The sequence below is a fragment of the Pezoporus wallicus genome, unplaced genomic scaffold (assembly GCF_028554395.1).
Source record: "Pezoporus wallicus isolate ANWC-B61680 ecotype Strahan unplaced genomic scaffold, APGP_CSIRO_Pwel_v1 contig_6658, whole genome shotgun sequence".
NCBI lineage: Eukaryota > Metazoa > Chordata > Aves > Psittaciformes > Psittacidae > Pezoporus > Pezoporus wallicus.
Window position 1 is genome coordinate 5,018,822 of NW_026642312.1, and position 23,407 is coordinate 5,042,228.

General features: G+C 37.5%; 1 protein-coding gene across 5 annotated transcripts in view; it reads left to right on the forward strand.

The window, feature by feature from the left end:
- SEMA5A (semaphorin 5A) overlaps positions 1 to 23,407 on the forward strand; it is a 320,019-nt gene that overhangs the window by 274,465 nt on the left and 22,147 nt on the right. For all 5 annotated transcript variants that reach the window (XM_057428775.1, XM_057428779.1, XM_057428777.1 and 2 more), the window contains 2 exons: positions 9,744 to 9,969; positions 19,672 to 19,890. In XM_057428775.1, the coding sequence (XP_057284758.1) occupies positions 9,744 to 9,969; positions 19,672 to 19,890 (445 nt within the window). The remainder of the gene's footprint in view (positions 1 to 9,743; positions 9,970 to 19,671; positions 19,891 to 23,407) is intronic.

Genomic DNA, 23,407 nt, shown 5'->3' on the forward strand with positions numbered 1-23,407 from the left:
ATTATTTCCAGGTCACAAAATAACCAAGTAACACTAGTGGTGTCGGTGAAAACTGAAGTCTCAGATTTGTTTCCACTTTTGGTATTTAAATACTTTTTGTTGAGATCTTCTTTTGCACCAAGGATATAGTTATTGTCTTTCTAGAAGCATACATGAAGGAAAACCTATGCTGCAGTATACAATGAAGGTAATTTATGTGTGATGATAGATTTGCAGTCATTATAAAGCAGCAGTCTGTAAAACTGATGAGTTGACAGCCTTTTCATGCCTTCTTGACTATTGGATTATCTTCTAATATTCTTACTCTCAGTTAATAAATACTTGAACAGCCATGATTTTCAGCAGTTTTAAAAAATGCATTTTAACTTAATAATAACTATTTCAGCAATTTAAAATACTTTTGACAGGAATTATAGGGTTTGTATGAAAATGTTTAACCATCTCAGTAAGAATATGTGAAAGTAATTGCAACCGATTGTTGTTACAGCAAAGTAAATCACCCCTTATCCGTCTGACTTAATCTGATTTCTTTTGTGCTTGCATTTGCATTTTTAATGAATAAAGCCACGTGTAGAGGTCATTATCATGTCCCAGCCGAGTGGTAACTCACTAAACTGCAGCAGCTCACTTGTTTCCAATCAGCTGATCATACCTCCCAAAATGGAATTTTAACAATCCTCCTTTTTTCCACATCTGAAGTACTGAGTGATCAGGTAAGCAAAATCACAGCTCACAGGAAGCTACATTTTTTTCCATGGTCTTTTCCAACAGCAACTAGTACATTCTTAATTGTAAAGGTAAAGCTGAATTTCCTATCTTTATAATTAAATGAATAAATATAGATTTCAAAGCTGACACACACTAAATTTAAGTGATGAAAAGATTCATTTTGATTCATGTACAAGTAACACATCATTTATGTTTAATGATATTTATATTTCATCATCCACTTGTGTGTTGTTTCTCAGATTTGGAGGTCATGTCTTTCTTACCACAAGTTGTGGCCTTCACTACATGGCAATACAGCGCCTCCTTAACTGAAATCACTTCTAAGTCAGTTTGGTAAATCCATGCAGTCATTTATAGGTGAACGATCCCTTCAGCTTTACAGTCTTGATTATTTATGGTCCTGTGTGTTCTGTTTTCATCAACTCAGTAATATCTTGTACTTGCGCTGTGCAGGCTTTGCAGCAGTCTGAATGACAACACTAAAAAATAACTGAATCCTTAGTCCTTTGATAAGCATCTCTGGGCTTATCAAATTTTAGTGGGTTCAGGTGGTGATGTCCCTAGCTTCATCCCCACTGCCTCACCCCCCCTGCTTCTGGTTCACGCATCACAGTGGAGCTATTACAAGCAGATTTATGCTGTGCCAGATCATAATGCTGCATACAAAACCACAGATAAGGGGGAGTTTGCAACAAGAGTCTTGGAGCAAATGAGCCCTGAACACCTATCTGCTAAACAGGAACTTACCTGCAGAACAGGAATTTTCAGTAAAACGATGGGACACACTCTTAGTAACAACAGTGCATAAACCAGTGCATTTAATCAGCTTCCTTTATTAGATGGCCACCCTTTCCCTGTCTAGGGTTCTTGTAAGCCAATATAATCATTTTGAGGACCCAGACTATTATGTTTCAGTATTTAGGAGTGGCAGCTGAATATCTTTGACTCCTAATTGGTGGCAAGTCCCTAACAATTACATTACTGACAAAACTGCTGATGTGTGACACTTAGTAGTGTACACAAATGAAGAAAAGTATATAATTCCATGAATGTGGTAAAAATCAGGAAAGTAAAATTTGTTGCCTAAAAATACGCCTAAGTTGTGGTAAACGTGCTGGCTATGTTCTTGCGTGTAGCTGAGTATGTGGTCCTTTGGAGCAAATTGCGCAGCTTGTCCATATTGTGAGATGTTTCATTGACAATGTTTAGAGTAAAAGGGAAGGAAGAATGAGAGGAAGAATTTTCTGTTCAGGACATGCATTTTTAGAGGCATTGCTTGTTTCCTAACTGTTAACAGTTCATTCAATAACTTTACTGCCCCGAGAGTGAAAGGAACAGGGTCATTTACAGAAGACTTATGTCATTGTGGGCAAAATGCAGAAGGTATTGTTCATCAACAGAAAATTTATGGTTAACTTAGTAAGAGAAGCCCAGACATCAAAGTAAATCCATATTCCAAAAGGAACTAGATGACCAGACAGAATGTTAATTCCCCTTGTGAAACACATTCCTGAAAGTGAGGTCAGTGTCCAGTAAAAACAAATACCCAGTCTCCAGTTTCAGTCTGTTTACGACACTTAATTCTGAATAGTTATTGGACATACAGGTAAGTCCCAGCAGAGATATCTGTAACCAAAATTCAAATCCATTTCACTGAAACATGTTACAAATACACTTCATTCATAGTGTGAAACCTGACAGTAAGTTCCACTAGTCAGGTCTTTGACTGGTTTTGAGATGTTTTCCAATATTAAGCACTGAGAAGGGGGGAGGGGATGTTGCCATTTTAGAGCTGGAGTTCCCATAGTGGCTATAGATTGGGACCCACTCTTGCCTTAGCACTCCTGGAAGGAAAGCAACTTTGCAATCCTCTGGTCTTGACTTGCAACTCACTAAAAGGGGTTTAAAACCATCGGATTGCAGATCTGCTGCCTAGTGTAGCAGGAAACTAGCCTCCAAAGCATTATAGCATCACTGTTGTCCTGCTGCCTGAAAGCTTTAATGACGAACCAGGATCCCACTCTACAAAGGCCTGCAACGAGGCAAAAGGGCTTCTCCTTCAGGGAGCTCAAAGTCTGACTGTGCAAGTGTGGCACTATGTTCACAGGCTGTGCTGCGCACAAGGTATAGAAGTGGCTCCTCTACTAGTAGCACTGGGATCACAACAGGGAGTCTTGGAAGGCTGGTACAAATTCAGCTGTCAGCAGGCAGACTTGCTGCTGTGAATTTACTGTGTGTTTATTACTTTTCATTTCTCTGTATGCAAAAATACACATAAGTTCTTGATGTATTCAGTTATTAAAAAAAAAAAGGCAAACAATTTACAGATCTTGATAAATTTGCCCTGTCTTGTATCACATAACTTTCATTTGCTAGGTGCATTTGAGTAGGGTGTTTAATTGCAACACAGATCTATAAATGGATTAGGTTTGAAAGAATCCAAATTAACTGCTGTGCCTCTTTTTATAGCTTTTTTTTTAAGTATCTGTCAGAATAAAGAAGCTTTTTCTTCCTTAGACGTTTCCAGTTTCATTTTGAATATCAGTTAATTCCAAATATCATGCCTTAAGATGAACTATTACACTATTAGGAATTGTCATTAGATGAAATAAATGTTTATCACTCTAGATGGTTCTCAAGTGCGAATAAAATAACATAAAAGCTGCACTTCTTTGATGCAACCAGGCTGTTCTGCTTGCTGAGGTGAAGCTGAAGGTGGTCCTACTAACCCTGTGCCCTGTGCCAGTTAAGCTACTCACAATTAAGTGATTTAATTTTTTGTAACAATTTCCTTCACCGAAGTTTGACTACTTTGACATAAAATGTAGTGTTTGATCATGGAGTTAGTTACACAAATGGCTGTTAGAGAAAAAATAAGAGGAAAGTGGTAGCTTGCCTCACACCAAACCTTGGTGGTTTTATGAAGAGATGGTGAAAGTAGGAACTTTCCTTATCTAAATAAAATTATGTTGACTATAGGAAGGATTTGAGTTCTGGACTGTCCCAGTCTGGTGATCTGCCCAACAGGCCCCTGACTCCTCCAGGGAAAATGGTTCTAAATCCAGTCTTTATTTCCTTTAACATTCCCCTTTACATGAATGGAAGATTTTCCAATTCTTTTGTTTAAACACACACAAGATTGGAATAAAAGGTTGTGCTCAGTATTGCAGCAAAAAAAAGGATACCTGTTTGCTGCAGAAGAAATCTGTTCCTTTTGCTTAGGCTAAAATTATTTTCTGCCTTCTATCCATCAAAGAAGGCAGCTTCCTTCTATCCATTAAGAAACCCATTCTGAACACAACTTACCTATCCTTGCCTTACAGAACTACAGGATTGCATTTGGGCTCAACAATAGTCTCTGAAGTCCTGGTTCCCCTAGGATCAGGAGAGCTACTCCTACTGGAGTTAACTGAAGCTAAAATACTACCTATAATCTAGGATCTAGGATATAGATGTGTGTGCATGACTCAGATACAATAGGGATTTTAGCAATGTTTTGGGGTTGGTTTAACTGTGAAATTTACAATGTAAAAGATTTTGCTTAAGTACTTGGATTTAATGTGTTTGGGTGTTCTTTCAGGTTATACTCTTGAAATAGTATTGTAATACTGAAATGACAATAAAGTAAGGTATATCTAATGGTATTTGGCTGAAGTATCTGGCTTTTTGAACTGTGAAAATGAGTAGAAACATGATCAGGGAATTACTGGTCTTTTGTTTGTTTTATTTTGAAAATACTTTTATAAATAGAAAATATTTTACATTTCTGTAATGAAAATAAATGAACCATTTATTTTTTCAAGTTCAGTTAGTGATTTTACCGAATCTGTTTTTCAGCCACTGCGAGATAAATGTTATACATATTTTGGTTCTTGGAGAGGGTTAGGGCATATTAGCCCTTTGGGAAACTTATGTTTTGAAGTATAAACAAGGCCCCTGTAAATGGGAACTAGTTTTCTCTCAGGTTTTATAACACTGTTACATGCATTTTGGCCTTTGTTTTGATTGCATGTGACAGCTATCCTTTAACTACATATTACTGTGACAAACTCAAAGCATGGGAGATTGCTGAGAGACTCAGATTTTTGCATCTTACAGCCCTGTTTTGTCCCAGGTGGCATACTACATCACTCAATTTATGAACTGGCAACATTCTTTTCTATCACTGTCTTACTATATGAAAGAAAAAAAAAAAGGTATTTTGGGCCAGAAAAACTGAAGCTTAGCATAATGAATAAAAAGTGAAAAAAAAAAAGTATTTTTTAATCAGTGGACCGTTTGGTGACTCCAAAAGAATATTTTAGAACTAATACGATATATTAAAATCATAAAGTACAGCTGTTGGGTTGAAAATACTTAAATGAACTCTTAATGTTGATTTAGCTGCCTTGTGAAGATAGTCTCTCACACTAACAAATGAGAAAGAAAAACACAGATGAGAACAAAAGAAGTGCATTCAACAAGAAATACTACATATATCAAATAAATAAGTTTGTTTGGAGAAATACCTCCATAATATAAAACATGATATATAAATGGGAATAGAATATCTAAATTCTGTTATTTATAAAATTGTAATTCAGGTGTAGACAAGATTTTAGACTAGTTTCCTAAGGAGGTATCAGCCTATCATGCTGTTTGGTTAATTAAAATCAAACTTCAAGTGGGAGTGGATGCCTCAGAGATTCTCAAAATTCTCAGGAATTAGACTGAAATGGCAATGCAGAGGTAAAAAAAAAGAAAAAAAAAAGTCTGTTCCATTTTTTCCCATGAGAAAACTAGAATTTAGTTCTACGCTATTTATCAGGTTGCTTCCAGTTTGAAAAAATGTTTTGGAAATAACATTTCAGTTGTCCTTTTCTAAGATAATACAACCAAATAATTTAAATCAATTTTGTTAAAAAACATGATATAGTAATATTCTTTTCCATTATAGATAAATATTAGGATATTATTAGTACAAACAGAAGGAAGGTGTCTGGTTAATAGCATAATCAATGGTTAGGGTTTTAATTTATAGTTCCTTTTCTTCAATGCTCTCCCCCATCCCACTGGGATGCAAATGTCTGTATGATCTTTAGCTGCCTGCTGGGTTAAATTATGACACCCGCTTAAGAAATCCTTCAAGCATAGAACAAGGTGAGAAGAAGTAGATAATCCAGGTAGAGAGAGCAGTTTCCATATTCTCACTCCCTGACAAATCCTTCCAGACTGTCTTCATGCTAGCAGTACCAAATATATATACCCATGTGTGGTCTGAATTGCGCCTTTTCTCTTCCCTCCTATACTTCCAAATCTGAGACCATTCAGACCAGATCGTTGTTCTACTTACATTGGACTTTTGTAGTGCCAGATCACATCAATGCTTTCATCAAGCACAATGCAATTTTTGATTCCTCTGTGGCAGACACAGTAGTTGGTAGAGCAGCACAGCACTCACTGTTTGTGAGAGAAGCCATGAGGCTCTGCCAGGTCATTATTAGTGCAGAGCTTCATAGGGTCATCTGTTGTTGGGATATTCCTCTGAATATTGTCAAAGAGAGATTATTTATTGCTGTAAATATATGCTGGGTAATCTGCATATACTTTTGTTTCCCTTGCCATTCTGAGCCTTTCATGAGTATTACCAAATGGTTGAATAGACAGACATGACAGCAGACACACTTTCTTATAAGCTATGCATCAAGCAAGAAGAAAGGAAAAGCTGACAAATGGTTTCTGCAGATGCTCTTAAGGATCACCTTTCTTTTCTGGCTCATGTAACAATGTATGATAAGCTATGCACCAAGCAAGAAGAAAGGAAAAGCTAACAAATGGTTTCTGCAGATGCTCTTAAGGATCACCTTTCTTTCCTGACTCACGTAACAATGTATGAGTATACCCTCTGTTAGGAGGGACTACAGATCCTGAAGCACACTGATTACTGGTAGTTTGTCTTTCTAGGAAGAAGTGAGCTGGCATGTTCATTTCAGATGTATTAGGAAAGCAACATTCAATACATTGCCACTCAATTAACTTCTTCCTTTATTGCTAATTTTTATTTGACTGAGGGTTCATTGCATATCTCATACCTTCTGCTCTATATGACCCTCACCTGTCTATGCCATATCCAGTATCCTCACATTTTTAGCAGCTTTAATTTTTGATTGAAAAATATCATTACAGAAATCAACAGCAAATGAAGAACTGAAACTTTAGATCATTATGAGTGTTTTGCTTATATGCTACCAGAAAAAAGCTTGTGTTTCAAGATGTTTGAAAGTGACACAGCACTTCTCCCCTACTTTCATTGAATTTTTCCAAGACATTTTGTCTTTGCAACAGAAAATACTTTGATTTGAAAAACTGAATTATATGGCAAATGTTAAATGGATTAAAAGCTGGCTCACTGACAAACTGAAAAATGTGGTGTTAATGCACAGATATAAATGACAGGGATGTGTCTAGCAAGGTCTGCTTGGAATCAGTTCTTGGGTCAATAGCACTTAACATTTCTATCAACAGTCTAGACAGTGATATAAACCAACTTCAGTAAAGCTTGAACATGACAGAGATTGTTGAGTTAGTAAATAATACGGTAGATAATTGCGAAAGCTAATAAAATGTATTTTAATATTGCCAAACACCAGTCTCTTGTGTGGGATAGGAGACTCTATGTAGTTGTAAAGTTGTAAGTTAAAGGATATATTATCAAAGATAATTAGGTCTACTTAAGCTCTTTGTACAGTGTCATGGAAGGAAACAGCACTAATGCAATAATGTATGTATTAAATTGTCACTGCATGCTGTATTGATTAAAATGCTTCTAGATTGCCAAGTTAAATTTTGGTGTCCAGTCTTAAGGAAAATAAGGAAATGGGACATAAGGAAGACATAGGGATGCACAGGACCTGGAGATCAGGTTTTAAATCACATGTAGCTTTAAGAAGTTCAGCTGAGTTTACCATTATGTGCGGGTACTTGGGCATGAAAAATTTGTTTGTACATATGGGACAAGGAACACTTTCAGTATCGTTGATAAAGGCACAGCAAAATTCAGTGACCAGAAAATTAAATTAAAGGGGAAATGCAGCCTTTAATTAACTTGCAATTTGCTAGCTTCGAGGGTTAGTAAATAGTGGAACAGCTGATGTGGGGAGGTGATAGTCTTATCAGTGCTAGACATCTCTTAAAAAAAGAGAGAGGGAAAGACAGAGTGCTCCTGCTAAAAGAAGCACTGTGATCCAGCTGCTGGAGGGAACTGCACGTTGGTCATGAATACCTGGTTGGAAAAGCAAGCAGGGTGGTTATGGCTGTTGGTGGGATCTGTTAATTTTATTATTTCCTTTTTACAGCTCATGTGCTGCAAAGATAAGTCAAGGCTTATGTGTTCTGTCTTCAGTCTAAAATATACATTATTTAAACAGTTGCCTAGAGGGGTCACAAAGAAATTACTTTCCCTTCTATACACAAGACCTGATTGTTTGTTCTTTGCTGTCTTCTGATCTAAAAAGCATTCGAGACTGAAAGTCAGGTTATGGACAGGTTGATCCAGGCCTCTTTGCTCTAAAGGGATCCCCTTTCATAGATGTTCCTTGATATGACTCATGGCCACCACTGTGGGAAGGGACCTTGCATAGCCTGGAGGAGCAAGCAGTAGTCCAGCTGAAATCCTTGAGCTCTTTTCTTGCCTCAAGTACCACAAAACTGTGAAACCAGTCTTGAACATAGCCAGTCTTGAACTTGCTTTGCTAGTGGGGCAGGGGTTTCTGTGGAAGAATCTTTTTTTACAGCTGATGGAAAAAATTACAAAAGCTTTCAGGCAAAGAATCACCTTTTAGATCTGAAATAGCACCACAGACTTTAAAACAAAAATATAGAGGAATTACTCTCAGCCTAATTGGATATATTAATAAGTTAGACTATCTAAGAGAAGCGGTAGTGAACTGGGGAAAGTATGAGATAAAAATGTTATTATTACCATGAGAATGACAGGAGCAGGTAATCTATATTTTTGCAACATGGTGGTATCAGTTGGGGTAGGGGTTATAGAAGAAGGAGGTTGTACTATGAATGATAAAACTTATTTTTACTATCTACTATCCATATTTTTAATATTTGCTGAAATTACAAACTTCAGTAGGCTCCTTTTCAGAAGGTACCCTCCACTGTGTATCATTCTAGAGGTCAAAGGTAGAAAGATCATTTAAACATTGTACCACTGAAGCCTATTTCTTTTTGCCTTTAGTAGTTTGTCAGCATGAATTCATTCTGATATTTAGTGGTTGTTTCATTTCACCTGTGTAGTTTACAAATCACTTGCATCAGATGAAGCATATTGTGGTGTGGGAAATGAATGAAGCCATATATTGTGGGGCTTGGGAATATTGGCCAATCTGCTTTTCTTATGTGTGATCGTTCTTGATGGCTATCAGTCCATAGAGAATTTGCTTCCAATTATAGGTTTTGCTGTGGTGGAGGTAGCATGCACCTCAGGGAGCCAGGTTCTGTAATAGAAAACATTTTCTGTCCATTTTCCCCTTTAATGCATAAGCAATATGCAAAATGAACAGTGCTTTGCTTATCCATATGCCACTAGGTTTTACCAAGGAATTATTTGCTAGTTTGTGTCTCGTACTTGCAGTTTATCAGAATTCTTCTTACTTAACAGCTTTAACATATTTAGCTGCACCTTATTTGGAGCTGTTAATTTATAAAGGATGCATTTTATCATGATATATATAGTGTTCAGCTTACTGTTTTTATGGATGTAATAGATTTAAATTGTACAGTTATATTATTGCTTTCAGGAGTGTGATACTGTGCTTGCCTAGAAGCAGAAAAAGCCACTTTTAGTTTGAGATTGGAATTAAAAGTTTATTGATGGTCACTTCTACCAGAAATGCTGGAAAAAAATATCAAAAACTTTTAATTTGTTTTATTCTATTGGTTATTTTTGTTTGTTATGAGGGTTTTGTTTTTTTTTTTTTAAGTCATATTTAACGATTATATTAATTATGAACCTTTTCTGTCAGGAATATCAGCCTTGTAACACCAATGCTTGTCCAGAGTTAAAAAAGACAACTCCTTGGACGCCTTGGACCCCAGTCAATATTTCAGACAACGGTGGCCACTATGAACAACGCTTCCGATACACCTGCAAAGCGCGCTTGCCTGACCCAAATTTGCTAGAGGTGGGAAGGCAAAGGATTGAAATGCGTTATTGTTCCAGTGATGGCACAAGTGGATGCTCGACAGATGGTAAGCAAAGCTAAAGTGGCCGAATGATGCCTCCTGCTAGCAAGGTATCTGCAATTCCATTTTCAGCAGAGAGTGGAAGTTTTTGCTTGCTGATGTTTTGTGTTAACAGAACTGATAATGAATAATAGGACATAGTGATTCACAAGAGGGAATCTATATTTCTTCTGAATGTAGTTTCATCATTCAGACTAATCAAATTTCTTTTACACTAGTTATGAGATTTGCCAGGTAATTTTACTCTTATTTACAATAATCTGTGAGCCATTACATAGGAGCCCAGTTCTTGGAGGACTCTTTCACCTCCTTATACTCTCAGCTTTTTACTGGGGGAGAGCTTGTGCAACATTAAGGTATTTGATAAATATTTAGCTAGAATATGTAGTATTGATGCTGAGAACTTTCCGCTCAGTAATTCTGAAATAGCAACTGTAAGATTCATGCAGGTGTTTAAATAAGGAGTTTATGAACTAGATAGTTTCTGTTATAAAAGTTTATGTTGTGCTATTGCTAGTGATTTAAAGTTCTGTTTATTTCTGAGATGGAAAGCTGAACTCCTTCAAAATCTTTTCAACTTTAGATGACTTTAAATTGGAATTATTTTTCTTCAGAATTTTTTTCTTTCCCTATCAGTAATACATAGTTTTGAAAAAAATGTATATATGTATATATATATAAAAAGACTAGAACTTCTGACACTCTAATTTTATTAATGCATTTCATTAATTATCCAAGTTTAATTATGTAACAGCATTTCAAGTATTATATTTTAGTTCTATAATCTCATGAAATACTAGTTTTAATTATTATATTTTAAAATTTATAAATCTGCTTTCACTTATGAAGCTTTTTGTATCTTCACTGCACCCAGGTTAGCTGAAAAAAATGTGTAACTGAAGGCGTTTGGCTTATCTCAAGCCACAAAGACAGAACGATTTCTGCGTCCTTGGCCTTTCTCATTCTCAGTATTTCTTTTCAGACCTACTCTTGTGAAAATCAGTGTTAAGCATTTCCTGTCTGTGCTGCCTGTGGGCTTACATGGCAAGGTTTTGGTAGCAGGGGGGCTGCAGGGGTGCCTTCGGTGAGAAGATGCTGGAAGCTTCCCCCATGCCCTTCATCGTGATTGATGATCAACCTTTATTGATTCACTTGACATCTGTGTCTTTTTGGATAGGGCAAGATGTTAGTAATTTTTTAAGGAAGTGCATACTGAAGAACTGTGTGAAATAATAATAAAACAAAACCTCTGATACTCCAGATGAGTTTCATACTCTATGTCTTTCCCATTGCAAGTAATCTACAGTCTCCAATGTTTTGGTTTTTTGGGTGTGAATAGCAAGGCAGATTTTGGCAAGGAGCAACTCCTGTAACAAGTGTTCCTGCTATTCTCCTGTTTTCATGCAAATTAAGTTTCAAACTACTGTTTAGCAGAGATGTTACTCTGCTAGGATTACTTGTATAAGCTGTCTTTCTTGTCCTAAATAAGACTTTTGGGTGGTGTTGCTGCTTTTATGCTGTCTTTCATCATTTTGACATTTATGACACCTTTTTAAAATTTCATGAGATTAAATGAGAAAGAGAATATTTTCACCACCGTATATTATAGAATTAGGAGAGTTATCGCAGTTAGAATCTACAACTCGATTTACAGAAGAATCTAGATATATTCTTGTCTGACAGCTGAAATATCAGCACTTAGCAACGGACTATATGAAACTGACTTAGAGAGCAGGTTAGTAGGACAAATCGGTGCAAGAGCCAGTTTTTCCTAGATCACATTGCTGCAAGAAAATTAAGCATGGAGACACCTTTTTCAATTCTGAAGTCATGATCATAAGTCCTCTCTTGGAGTTGGATGCAAAACCTGACTCTTTCTTACAGAATATAGTCAGAAGTAACAGTGCCTAAATTTTGAGAAATAAAGCATTGGTAGTGCAAGAGGCCAGGGAGTAGGTTCAGGTGCTTTCTTTGCCTGATTAGCTTGAAGATATTTCTTTCACTCCTGAACATGAGATTCCTGAATTTCCTGGTGTTTTAGGTGATTTGTTGCATCTTGCTGAAGCTGCTGCTTTGCTTCATTTGGAAATAATTATTGGACCAACGTATGGGAGTGACCCTATTGCACAGTAATTGTAATGTTCATCTGGGAGAAGCATTTTTGCTGACTAACCCCAAACTACTGAATATTTAAATACTTTACACTGAATAGTCAACAGGGCAGAAACTATTATACATCTGTCCCTTATTTCTAGTGAGCTCCCTCATAACTTTATCATTAATTTGTCCTTAATTATTCTGAAAAGTAAAATTGGCATTCCAAGTGGCTGCATTAACCAATAAGCTTATGGTGAGAAAAATTACTGTTATGTCTCCTTTAACAACACTTTACTTTGAGCCTGTTTGCGTAGACATTTTCTGATTATAGATGTCAGAACAGTATGGAGTGGAACATTTGCAGGGGGACTACTGTTTTGATTTGCTGATACGATGAAACTTACTGACTTCCTCTAAACTACAGGATTCAGGAGTACTTCCCTGCTCCGAGGTTTGGATTTAGGTCAATAAGCCACCCATCTGCTGCTCCTTGATTTCATGAGAAGGAAATACATGAACTGTGTAGCATAGCTGTAGCTTTTTTGAACAGAAGGATTTTATGAGAATGAGAAACCATGAATTTTGGCAGGCACCGTCACAATTTCTGGCTAGATAGCAAGAAAGCATCATAACTTACTTCCGCCTGACCAGAGCTTGGATACTGTGAAACATTCTTTTCATTATCTTCATGTTAAACTGTAGCAATTTGCTGGCTTTTGTAGGAAGATTAATCCTGGTACAGCGTGCTTGGCATACCTCATTACCAGAGATGTGTTCTGCAAAGATCAGTTCTCTGTTCTTTGCAAAGAAAGCCATTTGTTAGAAATGTTCTCATTGCCGATAATCTCCCACTGTGCAACTACAGTCATGCCATGTAGAACAGAATCATGTTTCACTGTCAGATGCTAGCAAAGCACTTTCTTTGCAGTCTGAGATTAGAGGCAGAACAACTTCTTGCCAGAAACCCACTAGACTCCTCCTGAGTGCGGTAAGATTTCTGTCTCAATTACCCAAGCAGTAGCATTTGCACAATGTATTCGTGCTTTTCTGATTTAAGGTTTGGTTAAGAGGATTTTGTTCTTTGCCTCTGCTTTTCATATAGTGCTCGGATAGGAAAGGCACAGCTATTTCAAGTCAACTGAGAGTCTGTACATTGTTGCACATCTTAATGTGAACGTCTGTACAGTCCAGATTAAAAGTCTTGAAATTATATCACCATACGCTTTAATGGGCGCTTATGAAACATTAAGTATCTACATTAAACATACTGACTCTGTAGGTTTGTTAGGTTTGAACATGAGAACGTAAAGCATAAATCAGTCAAGTAATATAATTTATCAGAGATCACTGCTACTTCTTTCTTAGCTACAGGCTAGACTAGAGAATTATTATAAATATATGTGCTTTAGTAGAGCCTCACTTTTAAGGTAAATTAATTGAACTCAGCTAGGAATGTTGCAGTCTTAAAGAAAAATCAGGCCAATCAAGGTATCATTACCGGCGTTTGCAAAGGCAGGTTCTTTTTTCTGTACTCATCAGGGCAGGTGACTTTCATGTTAACCTATCTCTGAATAGGATTAATTTCTTGTGAAATTATAAGATTACTCAAATTCAATCCAAAAAACCCTAAAAATTACTTAGAAATTATCAAATCATTTTGATTTAGAGCAGAATTATGTAACTTACTGAGACAATTTTTTTCTGTTATACATGCTTGCTAGGTATACTGGGATAAGTAAGTCGGCAATGAAGCAGTGCTTGTTTCTCTGTAATTTTATCCATACTGAACAGAGCTTAGGCGCTTAAAATGAGAGAATAGTCTTCTGTTGAGATGTCATTTCATATCTTCTGTCTTCCCTGGTCTTAGAAGTTGATGGTTCTTTTGTCCACAAAATCCCTGTGATTGATTTTACTGCAGTTTTTGCAATACTTGTTACTTGTGGAAATTTTTGCTTTAGGGAAGCACAGCTGCCTATTTTAAATTGTCCTGGGATTAAGTATTAAATTCCCTTTTCTAGCCTCTGTGTGCAGCAGTTTATTAATTATGACTTCTAAACAACTGAAAATAACCCTGTTGGTAAACTGCAAGCAAACCTTATACGTTCTAGTCATTCACAGGGCTTTAAGTCAATCGTAGGCTTTCTGAGAATGATTTAGTTTAAAACATTTGACTGATGAACCTATCATGAAGGCCACATCTGTATTTGATTCACAGCTGTTCTGTCTTTCTTGAGAAATCTGTTCATTAGTTCGCTGACTATGCTATGACAGATCATTCTTTTAGCAGATTTCACAACTACTTCTGTAGACAGTTGTTAAATAAGGAGAGCTTAGGTGGTGTGTAAACTAGACATTTGCTGTTACCAAGACAAGGATGTAGGCCTTTGCAGGCTGTTTTAGCCAAGTGTTTTCATCTTGGGGGCAATAAGCTGAGCAATACAGGAGGCTTAATGTTGTTTTCTGTTAGGTGGCACAACACAATCTGGTTTCTGTTCTTGGACATGGATGTGGAGTAATCAGGAAGTGACCCAAATCACAAAGAGAGGTGTCAAGAGTACCACAGATCAATGAAAATGTAGGCGTTTTCATAGTTTCATGCAGCTTGATCTGAAAGATTACAATGCTTTTATATTTATACCTTATCCTGTCAAGTTTGGTGTAAACTGTGATACACATAGGACTGGTTTCTGTATAGCCATTTACTTTCAGAACTTTTTCTTGAAGAAAAAGTGTAATTTTTTCTTTTAGTTTTGTATTACCCATATCTGACCCCCATCCCCACCACCTCAATGAATGAACATATCAAACAAAATAAGGACTTCTTAGAGGTAGGACTCCATGATTCTTATTCCCCATATATTTTCCATATCTTACAAGTTACTGCACACTGCATATCAGTTGGCCAAAAAAAAAGGAAAGGGCTAGTTGGATTTTCTGTTTGCAACAGTCTTTGCGCGGACAGTTACAAGAACTCTGAAGACATATGATAATTAGACCACAAGTCTTTTGTATATGTATATTTATATGTATGGGTATATATGTACATGTGTATATCTATTTATAATACATGCATATTTATAAGTATGTATTTGTGTGTATGTATGCATATGATTTATTGGATTTTCGTCATGCTGGTATAATGCTACGCAAATTCACCCTGCAGATTCATATTCCGTGTTGGATTTTTAGGTAGCATGTGAAAGTATCAATATTCTAATACTAAAAAGTTGTTACAGGGTGCCCTTGTGAAATATTAGCTGTATAGAATATTGAACAGCTTTTATTTAAAAGACTGGATGATGTGAATTATATGCAGTGAAAATGCCCCAGAAGCACAAGGTCCTGAAACTGAAGGGGTTTGTTAAAGAATGCTGTCTCATTAATTTTCAACTATGAATTCTTTTCTCTTAGATTTATTCTCTAGTATCATATCTATTTCATATTGTATCTGCTGCTATGTTTATGTCCAGTCATTTTGTTCAGGTCGCACTTTTTTTTTTGCACTGTCCATGGACAAGATGTTTACATTTTTTGTAGAAATGAAGAGGCTGCTCTTATGGGATACTTACACAGTGTGTTTTCTGTCACTGCCAAAGGTCCTATTTAGAGTTTTGTCTTCAGAGGCAGCCATTCTGTGCCTTGCCATCTTCTGAAAGAAAATCTTTTTCTTTTCCTTAATGTATCTGTAGGAGAGAACCACCTGCTTAGTTTCTCTTCTTTTGTGTTCAGATGGAATTTTGTGTGCTTTAATTTCTGCCCATTGCCTCTTGTCCTGTGGTGGGTATTATTGAGAAGAGCCCTTTATTCCCCCACATCAGGTATTTATGCATGCTAATGAGATCCCCCTGAGCCATCTCTTCTCCAGGTCAAACAGTCCCAGCTCCCTCCCCTTCTTCTCATATGAAAGATACTGCAGTCCCTTAATTATCCTTTGGCCCTGCCCTGGGTTTTCTTCAGTAAGTCCATATCTTTCTTGTACTAGAGAGCCCAGAACTGGGCCCAGCACCTGAGACAGGATCTCACCAATACTGAAAAGATGGGAAGGATCACCTCCCTTGACCTACTAACAAGGTTCTTCCCAGTGCAGGCCAGGAAGCTGTTGGCCACCTTTGCCACAAGGACACATTGCTGGTTCGCAGTCATCTTGCATGCACCAGAACCTCAAGATCCTTCTCTGCAGAGTTGCTTTCTAAGTGGCACAAACTACTGTTGCATGGGGCTGTTCCTCTGCAGATGCAAGACTGTGCATTTTCCTGTGTTGAGCTCAAAGAGGTTCCTCTCTGCCTAGTCGAAGTGTGGCACAACCTTCTGGTGTATCAGCCACTCTTCCCTGTTTTATGTCATTAGCCAACTTGTCCAGGTCACTAATGGTGGAGTTAAAAGTAGGATTGGACGCAATACTGACCCCTGGCAGACATTGCTAGTGACTTTTCTGCAGCTGTACTTTTGTATGACTGACCACAACCCTCTAGGCCAAGTTGTTCAGCCAGTTTTTGATCCATCACACTGTCCATTTATCTAGCTATTACTCTGTGGATTTGTCTATTAGGAAGTTCTTGCAGTCAGTATCAGAACCCTTACTAAAGCTGAGATAAGTAACATCCACTGTTCTCTCTTCATCTATGAAACTAGTCACCTCACTGTAAGAAGGCTACAAGGTTGTTCAAAGAATATGTAGTACTGTATTTCCAGAATGTAAACTGATCTTGCTATTTTAATCTCATTAGTGACAAAAAGTTAATCTTTTACTGTGCAGTTTCCATCTGAAAATTCTAAAAGCCCCTCCATGAACACTGTATGAGTTACTGTAAAACTGTGAAAAGACTGCTCCTTGTACTGACTTTTTTTAGTGCGTTGAAAAGAAGAAAGCATAGGAGAACACTTGCTGCAGACCAAATTCCACACTGAAAAGATTCTTTAGATATTATTTCAAAGCTAAAGTACCTCACAGCTTTCCCTTAGAAGATTCCCCTCCCTACTCCCCAATTTAAATCACAAGGAATCTATCTAACATTACAGTGGCAAATAAGATCGCACCTTTTCCTGAAAAAGCTACACCTTTCCTGCAAAAGGCTTCAGAACATCCTAGTATTGGTATTCAGTGGTGCACACTGCATTGTTTTACAAAGAAAGTAACTGGTGATCTGCTTCAATTAACACTTTTCCTATTGTTTGCATTGTGGTTAATAACTAAAAATATCTGAGTTTGAAATTCTAGTATAAAAAAATACTGTTGTTTTCATAGAATCATAAAGTGGTTTGGGTTGAAAGGGACCTTGAAGATTATCTGGTTCCAACCCCTGACACCTACCACTAAACCAGGTTGCTCGAAGTCCCATCCTGCCTGGCCTTGAACACTTCCAGGAGAGGGGCATCCACAGCTTCTCTGGGCAACCTGTTGCAGTGTCTCACCACTCTCATATTGAAGAACTCCTTCCTTATATCTAATCTAAATCTCCCCTCTTTCAGCTTAAAGCCATTCCTCCTTGTTCTATCACTACATGCCCTTGTAAAAAGTCCCTCTCCATATTTCTTGTAGGCCCCCTTTAGGTACTGGAAGACCACTATTAAGTCTGACAGCCCACTGCATAAGCTGGACATTTCCATGAGCAAAGTGATACAAAATTGCAAAATAATGGTCTTAAAGAGCTGGAAAGTAGCCCTGTATTCATAATTCCCATATTGTTTCTTTGTACTTGCTCCCTTTTTGGATTTGAGTGTATGCCATGATTCTTGAAATGCTGCTTTTAATATATGTGTAGTAGTATCTGGCTCAGCAGGAGAGAAATAGATAGCCTCTATAATCACTGAAAGGTTTTATCCATTTTTAGTGATTTTATATTGCTATTCTGCTGTTTTCTTTTTCAACAGTTCCTTATTACAAGTATTTTTGTATTGCTGCATCATCATTCTAATATTGCCAGTTATTGAATAAAAATATGCAAAGCCTCATCTACTTTGGGATATTGTAATGTACTTATTAGGGCAGAAGTTAAGCACTATCACTAATGCCATAACCACAGGTAGAAATAGAGTGTAATTGTTTCGGTACTGGACACTGCAAATAAGGGGCTCCTCCATTCTGGTTATCTGCAGTACTGGTCCTGTTCAGACCAGGACTCCTGCTGGACAGACTCTTCACAGCATTACTTGCAGCTGTTTCCAGTATGTAATTCAGTACATCTTCAGTTTCTTTACCTCCATTTGATACTCCCACAGTGCCTGTGCTTGTGGGTAGGGCATAAAGGAATTTCTTAAGAATAAAAATTTGTGCTGCAGTTTAAGCTACTAACAATCCCCTGCATTTCTCCACTGTTGATGATACCATTTGTCTCTGCTTATATTAGCAATAATGAAGCTCTTTGCAGAAGCAGGCAGCCACATCCTCGGCTGTTTTAAGTACCATTCACAGCACCTTCTCTCATCACAACTACTTAAATAAGTGCTTGTAATAAAAGCAGCAGTCAGTGGCCCACTGATCATAGTTTGCAGTTTCCACTGGGAAGTTTGAGCAGCTTTGGCAACAGTAGGAAATCCCAGTAGTGTTTCTGGAGATGCTTAGTAGTGGTGCTTACAGGTAATGCTACAGCTCAAGAGTGAGTTCAGTGTTGTGCTGAGTACAGTTGAGGTATAGTTTTATGTGGGATCAAGCCTGAAAGTAACAAAGATATTCAAATTAATTGCAGTTTATTAGAACTTCTCCTGGGGCTACGTCCAGGCATATTGGTTGTATGCTGAGAACTAGATTCTGTGTGTTCTCCTTTCACTGATAAATGGTAGACTTCAACCTCCACCGTTTAATCTAATGCCTTTTCTTAGTACTAAACTCACTTAGAAAAGATGTTTTCCACTTGCCAGATGGTTATTTTAACTAGGATGTATTCTCCATCATGTGTTGGATTGTTTTCATAAACCTATATGAAACCACCTATATATGGTTTAGAATACTTCAACTCAGTGGAAAATAAACTGTTTTTTATAAAGTGGCAAAACATTGTTCTACGCAAAAGGGAAGTCTTATGAGACTTTGTGGAATTATTGCTATACAGTATCTAAAGGTTGATTATGGTTAGGATAAGTACAGTGCATTGCTTTCAAGGACAACCATGAGCCTCTGGGCACAAGCACAGGCTGGGTAGATGAAGTGGGCAGTATCCTGCAGTGTGACCAAGGGGAACTGGCTCAGCGAGTGGACACAGGCAGCTCAGTCTTCTCCTCTGTGCCAACTTCTTCCTCTAAAACAGGGGCAATAATACCTCTGTAGTGTATTTGGAGTATTTCAGATGACAATTCCTGTGCAAGAGAGAGAGAACTTTTATCATCCTCAGGCAGAGTAAATTGACTTAGTCCAGTCAATACAGCTGTAAAGCTTTAAGTAAGGAGTTGGATCCAAGTCTTCACTGTAGTTCTGTGCAAGGGATTATGAAATTTTTATTATGGAATTGATTCTTGAGGTTAAACTGAGGTTTGGATTGTGAGACTAAAGGACAAGACTCTGCTGGTAATATTACTGTTAGAAGCCTAGGAGTAAATTCAAAGCGGAAAAGGTTGTTTTGAAGTGAAATACTGTTTTAATTCAGTATTGTTTTTTTTCAATCCTTATTTTATTAGGATTGTCAGGGGACTTCTTGCGTTCTGGACGATACTCTGCTCATACCATCAATGGTGCCTGGTCACCCTGGTCTCCATGGTCTCAGTGCAGTCGTGACTGCAGTAGAGGTATACGGAATCGCAAACGGGTCTGCAGCAATCCTGAGCCCAAGTACGGGGGACTTCCTTGCCTCGGCCCATCTCTGGAGTACCAGGAATGCAACATTTTGCCTTGTCCAGGTAAGAGTCAGGTAAACAGAGTAGTATGTGAAAATCACTCATCTTCAAGGCTATATCTTGCAATAGCTGATTTGGTTGATTGGGTTTTTTTAATTGGTGGATTTGGGGTTTGTTGGTTGGTTGTTTTTTTTTTTTTTAATAAATCACAGCTCAAATTTACCTTTATAATATAAGTGGATTTGGGTAAGATTCCCATGTAATGTCAATCAGTTTATCATCAACAATTTTAACAGCTGTGTCTTTTTTCACATGAGACTTTGACTGTAAAAATACAATTTTAATGAGTAAACTTAAGAAGAAAAAAGACATAAGAAATCTAGTGAGACTTGAGAAATCTGGCCTAGTCTTTATTTAAATTCAAAGTATCATTTTCATCACAGTAGTTCATAGAATCATAGAATAGTTAGGGTTGGAAAGGACCTTAAGATCATCTAGTTCCAACCCCTGCCATGGGCAGGGACACCTTACGCCAAATCATATCACCCAAGGCCTCGTCCAACCTGGCCTTGAACACTGCCAGGGATGGAGCATTCACAACTTCCCTGGGAAACCTATTCCAGTGCCTCATCACCCTAACAGAAAAGGAGTTCCTCCTTACATCCGATCTAAACTTCCCCTGTTTAAGTTTTAACCTGTTACCCCTTGTCCTATCACTACAGTCCCTAATGAAGAGTCCCTCTCCAGTATCCCTATAGGCCCCCTTCAGATACTGGAAGGCTGCTATGAGGTCTCCACGCAGCCTTCTGTTCATGGAGACCTCATAGCAGTTGCATGTTGTTGGCATTAAATTTGTGCTAGCTTCTGAGTGTAGAGCCTCCAGCAAATAAGGTTCAGGACTGATCAGCAACTAGATAGTAACTCAAGTGGGCCGTAAAGATTGTTGGAATCTTGAGCTTCTCCTTATTTCAATGTTGTTTTATGGTTCTTTGAAAATTATTACAACTAGAATATATGTTTTCAGAAACTACTTTGGATTATAAATCATTGTGGTAGCTTAGACATTTTTTGGGAAAAAAACCTTGGTTTCAGTCACCCCCACTTTTCATAAAACACATTCAAATTCAAGAGCTTTTTAGCATTGCAGAGGCGTTATGGAAGAAAGGAGAAGGGTAGAAAAGAAAACATGAACAAAAGGAAGTGCAATTGGAGTAGGATGAAAAAATTCAAGTTAAGAAAGAATAGAGAGGAAGGAGGATAATGAGAGACTCAACAAGTAAATTTAGAAATAAGCATTCATGCACCTTTAATTGTATTAATTATGTATAACAGTGCAGCATATTTTAGTATTGAACACTTGGAGCTTTTGGCATTTACTTAAATGTGGACCTGAAGGATCACTATGGAAATATACATATTACATAAGTACATTATCACAGTAAAACATACGTGTGTGTATTTATCTCTCTCTATATATATGGTTACAAGTTAAACTGTGTTCCCTAAACCATAGATATATTTGTTTAATGTGTTTTGTCTAATCTTAAAATTGCAATGCTTTTCCTCAGCTTTTTAAGCCCTTTGACAATCACTGTCCATTCTCTGCATCAGAATTTAAGCAGTACATCTGTGCAGAAGACAGGGCTTCCCTTTCAGGAATATACAGTTTCTTGAAAAATGCTTCCATCTTGAATTGGACCTGAAGAACGTGTTTTGGCAGATATCCCACAAATGCTCAAGCTCTTTAAGTGTTCTGGTTGTTCGGTGAAACTGAGCTTTTCTGCAGTTTTATGGCTATGGAGAACAGTAGGATCGCTTGGCAACTTGAATGCCTCAGGCAGCCTCCTGAGGCATTCAGGCCTCTATCTCTCCTGCTGGTGGGGCAGATCCAAAGGGAGGTTTAGTTGGGAATCCCTGTTTTGGTCTGGGTGAATGTCCTTTGAGACATCGAGGTTTTGAAAGAGGCAATTGGGCACAAAAAATGAGCACTTTCTGGTGAAATTTTCTTGCTGCATCCTTCATGTGCTCATTGTATAGCTTCTCCATCTGGCAGTGTAAGCATCTGAGGAGATGAAGGGGATGGATTATATGCTTTTTTCTGAGTTTAGAGGCATGGTGAGTGAAGGATGACCATGTTTTCTACACCTAGTGTGAGAGAGAGGTGGAAGGGAATCAGCAGAGAACCAACAATTGGCAGAGAATTATAGAATTGTGGCCCAAATCTCCACATTTTCACAGCCCTGGTGCCTGCTCTAATCCATTAGTTCCCAAACTGAAATCGTAACATCTTGCTTTTCTTTAATAATGAAATTATAAACAATTCCTTTTCATGTGGCTGAACTGTTCATCTGTGAAAAAATTTGAAGGTTGACAGTAATGCACTAGGTCAGAGACTTAGGAGCCCATTGTACTAACATGTGCAAGCCTCCCCAGGGATGCACACAATAGGTGAAACAAGCTAGAACATAGCACCCCCCCATGGTTTCTTCTTCCCTTATGAAGGGAAGCCCCCTGTCAGACACTGCCTTCAGCTTCCTTTGAAACGGGTGAGTAGCGTAGTAATAGCTAACAGGTCTGCTCACAAGCACTGAGATATCTGATATTACCATACTGTAGAAACAGAAGTACATTCATTAAATGGGCCCAGATTATCTATAAAGTGGGGTCAGATTTGTCGTTCATCTATTGCTATTGATTCTTAAATTAAATGTTGTCTTGATTTTTTTTTTTCTTAAGTTAAAGGTTTTCAGAAGTAGTATTTTTAATAAGCTCTACAGCTGGTAGACTGATATTTTTTTTCAAAGGAAATTGTTGCAACAAGTAAAACACAAAGTTACGCAGACATAATTTGTTATAAAGGCTTTTGTTGTTTATGGGGTCACCCGAACCCAAAACTAAAAATACATGAAGTTGTTAGGCAGAACTTGAAATTGTGTTTTTATAAAAATTATTCCCTTTTTGGCTATGTCTGAATTTGAAAATATTTTTAAAGATCAGTTGGTATAAAGTGTGGCAGGCCTTTCTGAAGCAAGGCAGGATGTCCTAATATATCTAATAACTTTCTTCAGAGACAAGTTTCATTGTTCTTTTTAGTGAAAAGCAAAATTGAATAAAGATGTAGAGCTTGAACAAAGTATTTAGATGTATGGTAGCCTGCAAGGAATCACAAAGTTCCTCAACTGCAGAACTGTTTGCCAGTAATTAAGAAGAAATGTAAGGGCCTAAGTCAGATCTCATATAAATCTGAAGGGGAAACATTGCAAGCAGTAGATGTAATTGACTATTTTTCTTTCTTTAAGACATGGGAGAGTAAAAAATGATTGCAGAATAAGGCTTATCCATAAATTAGCTCTGATTATAAATTTGTGGAAAGGGAATAAATTTTTATGAGAGAAGCATACTGATGAAATTCAGTTCTCTTAATTGTTAATGAAAATTGCAGAAAGTTAAATTGGTGGGTAAATGTGAATATCTATTAGGTTGACATTTGTAAGATCTCATAAACAAAGGGGAAACATAAGTAATGCATGAGTGAAGAGCCTTTTCTCCAGGCCCATGAGTACAACCTTAGCAGACCTCA